Source organism: Canis aureus, chromosome 7, assembly GCF_053574225.1.
Source record: "Canis aureus isolate CA01 chromosome 7, VMU_Caureus_v.1.0, whole genome shotgun sequence".
In the NCBI taxonomy this organism is placed as follows: Eukaryota; Metazoa; Chordata; class Mammalia; order Carnivora; family Canidae; genus Canis; species Canis aureus.
The window spans coordinates 5,408,294-5,418,601 of NC_135617.1; the positions used below are offsets into that span (position 1 = coordinate 5,408,294).

Consider the following 10,308-nt stretch of genomic DNA (forward strand, 5'->3'; position numbering starts at 1 on the left):
AGCCTCCCCCGACTGACCGACGTCGCTGGGCATCATCCCTCCAGCTCCATCCACTGCGTGGAGCTGGCGGCGGCCGAGTGGTACCCCGTGGTCTGCACCCTAACGCGCCTCCTGTTTGCAGGTCGCTGGCCGTGGGGAGCGGCAGCATGGTGAGCCGCATGGGGAGCATCGTGGCCCCGTTCTGCGTGTACCTCTCCAGCGTTTGGACCTTCCTGCCACAGGTGCCCGCGAGGTCCCAGTCCCCCGATGCATCAGGGAGGCAGTGCAGCCAGCTGCCATCTCTACCCGGACCTGTTAGAAGCCAATTTAGGGTTCAGTGGTGGCGGTTTACAGAAACCTTATTAACCGCTCCCCGGTGGGGAAAGAGAGCGGGATTGCTGTTTTATGTTGGGCGGTCACCTTCTGCCCCCGGTGAGCCCTTCATTGCGGTCGTGGCCGCTGTGGAAGCACCCTCTCCTGCCCCCCACCCCCAGTCTCTGGAAGCTGCCTAGGGAGAGCCCTGCTCTCTCTCGGGCCTCCCAGGCCTCTGCCCCAGTCACCTGGGTCCCCCACCTGGCCTCGACTCTGGGTTCACATGGCCTACCTGCTTGGAGGGCCCCGTGGTGCCTCGCCGAGAGGTGCCTGGTTTTCAGCTTACCTGAAACACGACAGACTCTTCATGGGTGATGCTTCTGGTGGGAGGAAGATGGGAGGCAGGCAGGCTGGGGGCTTGGGGTGGCCTGGAGCGCTCTGCGACAGAAGGGAATGCAGGGGAATCCGCTCCTCCTCCACCCTGCCCCCGAGAGCCCCAGCCCCCTTGCCCCAAGACAACCTCTGTCAGCAGGTCTCGTGTATATTTGCAGAAATACTCTGTGAATATGCTTCCTTCGGATGCAACAGATGTTGCTTGTTGTTTTCCGTGAGTAAAAAAATAAATTATAGAATTTCTCATTAAAGTTATTTCTGGGTGTCAAGCTGCCTAGGGAGCCGGTATTTTCATTCGGAGGAATGGAAATGCTAATCTGGAAGATAAGTTTGTATTTTCTCTTTCAAAAAGAAGCGCATGAAAATCACTCATTCTGATGCTTTTATTATCAGCCGTTGTTTCCTAGTAATCTAAAAAACAAGTGGACACTAACTCACATTGTATTCTTCGGTTGGTTTGGCGAAGATTTATTGAGCGTTGATTGTTGAACTAACCTCCTCGTTAGGTGCTATGGAGCAGAGATGAAAGAGGCAGCCTCTGTCCTGAGAGAGTCCGTCTGTCCAGGGTGGTGGGGAAGGAGAAGAGCCCCCAAGCTGAGGGCGGGGTACGGGGAGGGCCAGGGCTCTGGGTTATAGGCGAGGACTCCCAACCCAGCCCAAGGCCAGAAGGAGGCTGCCTGGAGGAGGGGGCCTCCAGTCTATGTCTGGAAGGGCCAATAAGAGTCAGCCAGAGGAAAAAGAGAGAAGGGAGTTCTAGACAAGGGAATTAAAGGCTTAAAGGGAAAAAGGAAAATGGCCAGTTTGGGTTTGGGGTCAAACCTATTGCCAACACCAGGGTGGGTTATGGGAGTCAGGAGATAATCTAGAAAAACAGGCAGGGATGTCAAAGGAGGTCAGAGGGAAGGGCATTCGTACTCAGGGAGACTCAGAGACGGCAGAAGTCACGTCCACGCCCCTGGTGAGCTGCTGGGTGTGCGGGACTGGGGCGGTGGGGGGAGGCCTAAGCCGTCGTCGGTGGCTGGAGGGAACACGTCGATGGCTCATCAGCGTGAGGCACCTGCAGGATGGCCAGCGGAGGCGTCTGGGAGGCAGATGCCTGGGGCCCGGGGCAGCTGGAGGAACAGGTGGGGGGGTCAGTCTATGTTGGGGGCGCGGTGAGCAGACTCCAGAGCAGGGCCCTAGTCGCAGAGGCCTGTCAAGTGTGATGGAAGGAGGGCCCAGCTCCTCCAGGAGGAGCAGCCAGCGACTTGGGGAGGTGACAGGACCCTGAAGGAGGAGAGGAGGCCAGGAAGGCGGGAGAGGACAGCAGCCAAGAAGGAGCAGGACAGGAAGAGGTCTGCTGGGCTCGGCAGCTGGGAGTCTGCGGCCTGGGAAGAGCGGCTTCCGTGGGTGCGGGGAGAGGGCGAGCGGACCCAGGGAGGCAGCGGGCGCAGAGCTCGGGCTCGGGCTCGAGGGCTGTGGGCCGAGGCCCAGGGCCTCTCCGGCTTCCTGGAATGAGAGAAGCACACTTCTTGGGCCCTTCCCACAGACGGGTACTGTGCAAAGGGCCTCGAAGGGGTCATGGAGTTTAATTCATTCCCCCGTCCTTTGAGGCAGGTGCCACTCATGTGTCCATTTTACAGATGAGGAAACTGAGGAGCAGGAAGTCGCAGTAACCCAAGTTCACCCCGGGGAGCCCAGCAAGCTCCCAGGCGGAGTGGGTTATAAGAGGCTCGAGAACTGTTATTTTTACTGAAGGAAAATCAGTGGTAGAAAGGAAAAGGTCAAAAACCTGTGAGAAGGAAGGCGGTCTGTGGATAGAGGGACTCCCCCGCCCCAACCCTGCCCTCCCCATTTAGGAGGCAGGGGAGTCTGGAGAGGAGGAAGGGGGGAGTGAGAGGTGGGGACGGAGAGGTGAGGGCTCCCCGGCATGCCTGAGGGGGTGGGGGGAGCCGGCCAGGGTGGCAGGAGACCAGGTCTTCCGCTGGCAGGAGGGAGGTGGAGGGTTATGGGCTTGTGCGCTGCCTGACCATCCTGACCGCCAAGCCAAGAAGAAACATCCAGTCCTGGTTTGGACCTTCCAGTCATTCTCATTCTTGTTTGGACTTACTCGGTGGGTGTACCTGCTGTGTCTGGAAGGCTCCAGAAGACGCCTTGAAGCGTCCTTTGGAATGTCACCGTAGGTGCTGTGACTGCTTCTGGGCTTGCTCAAGTATTCCCAAGAATGAGGTTATCAGCGTTGCGCAAAACAAGATAAGGACCTGTCCCCCCGAGTCCCGCGTGTTACTGATGGACCCTTGCGTCATGCCACCGTGGCAGCCAACATGTGCTTGGCGTTTCTCCTTCTCAGACGTTGTAGGAGCACCAAGTATGTAGATTTATTGGGAAAACCATGCCTTGATTTATTTTTATGGGCTCTTCCCAGGTGGTGATTTTTTGGCTGGAGGGGTTTAAATTATGTGAGGATGGGACACATTTTTACAGACGGTGTAGAGATTTAGTTCTAGAATCCACCCAGCATCTTCATAAGGATCAACAGAGAAGAGATCTGTGGGCTTTAATTCTTAATACAATTTGCATTTTTGAAAATTGAGGTAAGACTGGTATCATGGAATTTGCATTTTTGAAGGCAGACACCATGGTGCTAATCTAAAAGGTTGCTTTTTTATGTGTGAAAATTTGGAAAGTAAAGAATTTTTAAGGCAATCACATGGATCCTTACCACCACCACCACCACCCCCACCCCCCAAGTAGCAATTAGTTTCCATTTGCCTTTGTTTGGTTCCCCCTAAATTCTGTAGGTTTTGGCTCATTGCAACATTCATTTGTGCATTCACTCATTCATTCATTCATTCATTCATTCACTGAGTGTCATTTATTGTATTTTGATCACGTACTAGTTTCAGGGGCAGGGTACGGTTGACCAAGACAGCCTCTGATCATGAAGTCCCAACCCAAGGCAATTGCTGGGTTTGTCTGTAAAGCGCTGGGGTCTGGGAGGTTGGGGCAGGGTCTTTTTTCTCCTCACCACTCCTAGGACAGTGCTCACTAGAGTACTAATCTAGGTACTCTCTGCGGTTGACCGAGTCGGTCTCCACGGTGGTCAATGAATGGTGTAATGAGTGCCCATTCTGCTGGCCTGCCAAAGTGACCCATGGTTCCCCCAGGAGGTAACAATGACCACGGTTGCATCAAAGTTAATGCTGCTGCCCTCTGACAAAGGTTCAGAAATGATCATTCTCTGAAGGATCTGTTTCTTTCGCAACGTGTCCCTTATTATTGTTCTTTCAATTCCTTCTAGTTGCTTGTTGCGATTTTGGCCTTCATAAGCGGAGTGCTATCGCTGATGCTTCCAGAAACCATGGGGAAGCCTCTGGCGACGACTTGGGAGGAGGCTGCCAGACAGGATACAGAAAACGAGAGCTCAGGCAAATTATTTCCCACAACCAATAATACTGCGTTGAAAAACGTAGAAGCGATTGACTTGGGGGGTTCGGGTCTTGGTGAATAAATGTGCCGTACGTGCTAGCGAGCACCGGAGTAAAACATGGTTTACCATACTGACTTTGTATTAGAGGGATATTCTTCTCATCTCCTGAATGTCATTTGTATGTGTCTTTTAAAAAAAATTTTTGTAAGAAAGTCTTAACACAATTGTTTTTTGTAAAAGTAAAAAGAAATAAAACCGAGATGAGAATTCTCGTTTTTTACACTGCTTTCTTACTGCCATAAAATATTTCTCCCTATTTGTTCTTAGATGTTTTAGGGATTCAACCCGCCCCCCTGCCTCCAGCCATGCAGGGAACATCACATCCTTCTGCCAGGACCCGGGTTCCTCTGCTCCCTGGGGAAGAGTGGGCATGGGAGCTTTTGACAAAGCTCCTTGAAGATTCTCTTTCTGCTATTCCTTCTCCTCTTATGAGAATCATGGCTCTAAACTTAAGTTTTATCCAGAAATGTCCTGGCAGGGCACCCGGGTGGTGTATCAGTCAAGCATCCGACTCTTGGCTTCAGCTCAGGTCGTGATCTCTGGGTCGTGGGATGGAGCCCCACCTTGGGCTCCACGCTCAGCAGGGAGTCTGCTTGGGATTCTCTCTCTCTCCCTTTCAAATAAATAAATCTTAAAAAAAAATGCCCTGTCAAAAAATATTTGTTTTCATACTTTAACCTTAAAAGCAATAGCTACAGAGAAAGGTATCTTGCTTCCCAGCACCCTGAGGCAAGAGGGCTTCTGAATGAGCAAAGGTGCTCATGTCAGGTCTAGTTAAAGGACACATGCCTGCCAGGGCCCAGGTGTGTTTTCTAGTCCGACATTCTTATCTTTTCAAAATTGCCCAATTCTCTCCCTAAATCTCCTTCACAGCACAGGGAAGCTGTGGCATTTTAGTGCATTGCAAAGTTTTTGTTCGCAGCTCATCTGTAAGTACCATTTGGATCTGTTACCAAGGTAGAAAAAAAAAAAAAAAGGATTAAGTATTTTTGCCTTAAAAATCTTTTTTTACAGGAAGATTTCGCTCTTTAAGTACTAAATTTTGTTTCCCCAACTTCACCTAACATCGTATTTTGCACATACATTCAGTTTAATATCCCAAACATTTCAACAGCAAAACTATGGTACCTCTTAACTATTAGAGGAACACATTTCACACAAGTTTGCCAGAAGTTTGGGATTTTTCTTTCCTATGGTTTCATCAGAAGGTCATTATTTTTTTTTCCCTTGCTCTTGAAATTTAGCTGTTAGCTACACATATGTCTAATACATTAGAACTGGTGATACAAGCAAGTATTAATGTTAGCAGCAGAGGCAAGTAAAAGTAGGATTAAGACAACTATATAGATGCTATTGTCAAAAAAGCATTACTAAGGGGGAAAAAGGGATTTGACCTGAATTATTTAATAATAATATTTATTAGTAGTATTTATTAATAATTAATTACTCAGTTCCCTGGATAATTCCCCAGTTCTTCATGGGCCTTTCCACTTGGCAAATAAAAAATAACCCCCAAACCTCTCTCCCTTTGTGAAAGAAAACAAAACAACAGGAGGATGCTAGAGGGAGATATTTCTTTATCCTTCCTCTCACCTCTCACCTCTTACTGTATGTGTGTGTGTGTGTGTGTGTGTGTGTCTCTTTTTTCCTTTGTCCTCAGCCTGTCTTTCCACTGGTATTTAGGTTTTTTCCTCTTAGTTAATCTTTGGTATTTTCTTGCCCTTTTTTTTTTTTTTTTTTTTAATGATCCGTATTAGTTTGCTAGGGCTGCCATAGCAAGATGCCACGGACTGGGGGGCTTTCACAACAGAAATTGATTTCTTGTGGTTCTGGAGGCTGGAAGTCTGGGATCAGGATGGCCTGCAAGGTAGATTTAGTCCTGAGGCCTCTTCTCCCGGACAGAGTCTCTCTGTGTGCTCACGTGACCCTTTCTGCGCACCTGTGTGGGGAGAGAGTGAGCTCTCTGGTGTCTCTGAAGGGCGCTAATCCCCATCAGGAGAGCCCTGCTCTTTCCACCTTATTGGACACTATAAACGTTCAGTCCGTAACACCCACGTACATGTTTCTGTATTAGTAAGAGTCCAGTCAGCAAAACAGAAACCCTCTGAGCTATTTCAGGCATGGAAGAATTTAATACAGGGAATTAGTTACAAAAGAGTGGGAAGGACCGAAGGAACAAAATGGAGAAGGAGAAGGTAACTAGAGGCCAGGAAGCTACTCCTGTGCTGGGCCGGGAGTCCCCAACCCCCTACTCTGCTTCCACTGCTCATGCAGAAATCATGTTTCTGCTGCCGACCAGGAACCCGGGAGCCTACACTCCCTCTGATGCCTGAAACTGCCTGGCATGGTTTCAACTTGAATCAAGTTGAATTTTTACATCGATTTAGGGAATATTTACTTTATTTCTGGCATTGACTCTTCCATCCATTTTCATGAGTTACGTCTTCATTTACTTGGGTTACCTTTAATGCCTTTCAATGAAGTATAATGTTCTCCACCAAGCATGCACATTTCTTGTTATACTTTCTCTTGCACATGTATCTTTATGACTAGAAGGGCTGATTTTCTAATATATTTTCTACTAGTTATTGCTGGCATTAAGGAAGGTGATTGGTTTTTGTATGTTGTTGTTATATCCAGCCACCTTGATAAAAAATGTCTTTAAATCAGTAGGGGGAAGAAAAACTTCACTGGGAGAAAAATTGGGCTTTTCATCGTAACGATTACAAATACTAGTCATCCAGGAAGCTAAACATACTTTGTTCCTCCAGCATTTCTCAGTATGCACAGCCTTCTGATTTTCTACCTAAAAAATAGTGATGTTAGGTATCTTTATAGTTGGAACCTGGTCCTAGCACATCATATCTGTCTCTAGTTGTAAATATTTCAAGCAGTACTTTGCCGCAGTACTGGAAAGCTCAGAGAACAAGCCACACCCAAGTAGGTGAACTTTAGGCAGGTGACCTTGATACCAGATCCATTTAACTGAGGTCTATGCATCAACCTGACTTCAACAGGCAGCGGTGTGAGAGGTGGTGGAGGTTAGTGGGCAAAAAGCACCCTCCCAGTGAAGCAAGTCCACCTCTCTTTATCTCAGCCTTCTCATGTAAAAATCCAGGATCATAATAAAATGTCCCTTACGGGACTGCAAAGACGAGATACTATGTGTACATCATTTATCTACCCTGCGCAGCTCCGCTACTGCACAATGCTATTTCTCTCTGCTCCATGTACTGTCCCACCACTTGGTCGGGGAGAGTGTGGCAGGTGTCCTGTGCAGTCTTGGTCTTGGCCATTGGCCATTTGAGGCCCATTCTGTCAATACCACAGCACTGGTATTGGAATCGAGTTGATTGTGACCTCCAACATGTGTTGTTTCTCTCTTGAGGACTCTGCCATTTAGAACATTCTGACGATAGGTTTTGGTCCACTAGCTGCAGAGAACATCTCCTGTGAAGCCAAGAGAACTTTGCTTCCCTCCCTTGCATAGGCTCTTGTGAGAGATCTTAACAATGAGTTCATTTGGTTATACATTTTTGTAAAATGTATTTTATAAATTCTGCAAAATTAAGATACGTTCACTACAATCAGTTAAGACCACTGTCTCTTTCCACTCTACTTTCCTTCTGTCACATTCCCCTTCTGTCAGATGATAGCAAAGTGACACCGGGCTTTGAAAACTGTATAAACTTCCAAAAAAAAAAAAAAAAAAAACACCACTAAACCAAACAACTGTATAGATTTCAGATCCCCAAAAGGCTGACTCTGTCCCTCCTCCCATTACTGTGCTGTTCAGGAAGTTCATACTGGAAATATGTTCTGATGTATATTCTGTTGCCTTTCTCTCACGCCTACCAAATATTACTGAAAGCGTGCGGAAGACAAAGGGTTCATTCTACTAAATGACACAGTATCCAAAGGGGTACTTAATAAATTCCTGTAGACGATGAAGAGTAATATTCTCTTATTCAAGGTTGTTACGCTGACTGCAGAAGCCAGAGTCCACGGTAACTTCCCCCAACAGAGATGAACTATCTGGATTTGCCAGAAGTCGGTAGCAGCTGCTCGTTTCATCTCTAAAGTCCACATTGCACCAGTATTTACTGACAACTGCCAGTTCCCTAAGTAAATTCATTGTCCTCATCCCTTCCCTGCCTCTCCCTGGACTCACCTACCCCATCAGGAGATATTCATGGACGTTCCAGTAAGTGGGTCTTGAAAGTCACATGATTTTACAAAGAAGAAAGGGTTACGGGTTGTGCCCTTCTTCTGTGTCTCGACTCAGGGCTAGCCACCACACCAGAGGCAGGTCACCCTGAGCCCACTCCTTCCGTTTCCCTACCCCAACCTGTAGTTGGGGTTCCCATTAACGCCTTAATGGCATTCTAAAAAATTCAAGTTCTGTTGGTTTGAGCCTCTTTATTTACTGGCACCAGTAAAGGCTGACACACTACAAGCCACACATGTCCATGGAGAGCAAAGCAGGAGGGGCTGGGGGGCCAGGGAGGCCCCCAATACACAGCACAAGAGAGCCTCTGTGGACCTCCAAGTCCATGGTAAAGAGTCTCTGAAAAACCACTGGGGAGGAGCATGACGCAGAGCTCACCTACAGCCTTGGACGGGGGTGTCCCTTCAACTTTTTTGGACCTCAGCCACTTGCCTATTAAATGATGACACAAAACCCCACTAGATGGCCAGGGATTGCCCTTTCAACTCCCACCCTCATGGACACCTCCACCAGTTCTCCAAATGACCCCTCTTTCAAGTCGATATGGTTACAGTTCTGAGGAGCAAAAATATAAAAGACCTATGAGTTGTTTACACACATGGCTTGTGTTCTTGGTTTCATTTCTAAATGTTCCCTCCTCTTCCTGCTCTCAGAGGACAGTAGAGCCCTGGCCCCGGGGAAGGAAGAAGGAGCCTTCTCACCCATCTTCCGTGGCTCCCATTACTTTTCAAATGGTGTCCTCCATCTGGGCCAGATTTCACACCCTGCTCCCACCCAGACTTCCCCACGGAGACACCTCACTGTTTCCTCAGCTCTTCTTGAAATTTCCTGCCTCTGTGACTTCGCTCACGCCCTCCTCCGTCCCGATAATTCTCTCTCTCCTCTTGTTTGTCCAACCACATAGCACCGACTCTGACACCCTTCCTCAGTTCCCCTCCTCTCCTCTGGACTGGCCGCTTGGGTCCACCACGCTCTCCTCTCTCTGAGCCCCCACAGCACCCCTGGTTTGTGCTTCATATTAAAGGACTGGCTTATTTTGCCTTGTTTCCTTGCCCGAGGGAGAAAAACATCATTTTAGAAACCCTTAAATCTCTTGTAGTCCTCGCAGTCTGCTTTGGACAGGGCAAGTGTTCCCTAAGGGTTGGTTGATTTTATAGTAGGTGCTCACTAAAATTGTATACGCCACTTCGCAATGAATTTAACATATTTTAACTCAGCAGATGCTTACAACAACTTGTAAGAGAAATTAGCTCACTCCCAACTTTCAAAAGGGGAAATCGGAATTCAGAAGTTGGGTGACTTGCTCAAGGTAGAACAGGTCTCTTGACGTCAAGGTGCGTGCTTTGATTTAGACCTTGAGCCTCGGAGTCTCAGGACTTGGACACTCTGACTGGGCTTTGCTACTTAGATCTTGGGCTCTTATTTACTCTCTTGGAGCCTCAATTTATCCATCTATGGAATGGGGATAATAATAGTATCTCACTATTTCAGAGGGTGGTTGCATTATATGGTGGTGTACACGCACCTACCCCATGGTTAATGATAAATATATATTAATTACAATATTATTATTATTTTGATACATCAGACTGTTTCCCCATCAACAACCAGTTGGTTGTCGTCAAGCATCTACCACATGGTGGACTCTGCAAATATTTGACTATGTGGGCTAAAGAATCCTTTGGTTTTTATCCTCGATTATCTCCCGAGTACTTTTTCCAACTGCAATCAGGTCATCTTGTTAGTGATCAACCACGTTATTCTGCCCTCAGCCTGCCCCCACTCCTGCCCCCACCCACTGACCCAGAAGAGACAAGTGAGGAGACCTGCATGGCTTCTGGCCAGAGCTTGCTGGCAGGGGGCAGGTTCACGTGTTATGCCCCGTGCCTGTAAATCAGCTGGTGAACCCCCGGACTGGTGGCCAGAT

At 48.1% G+C, this 10,308-nt stretch overlaps 1 protein-coding gene across 14 annotated transcripts in view; it reads left to right on the forward strand.

Moving 5' to 3' along the window:
* SLC22A16 (solute carrier family 22 member 16) overlaps window positions 1–4,365 on the forward strand; it is a 68,906-nt gene extending 64,541 nt beyond the window's left edge. For 10 of the 14 annotated variants that reach the window (XM_077902764.1, XM_077902771.1, XM_077902772.1 and 7 more), the window contains one exon: window positions 122–953. In XM_077902764.1, coding sequence (XP_077758890.1) covers window positions 122–491 — 370 coding nt within the window. In that variant the 3' untranslated portion in view covers window positions 492–953. Of the gene's footprint in view, window positions 1–121; window positions 954–3,964 lie in introns of those variants that run through there. The other 4 variants (XM_077902766.1, XM_077902768.1, XM_077902777.1 and 1 more) reach the window with 2 other exon arrangements.
* Window positions 4,366–10,308: the final 5,943 nt, after the last annotated feature.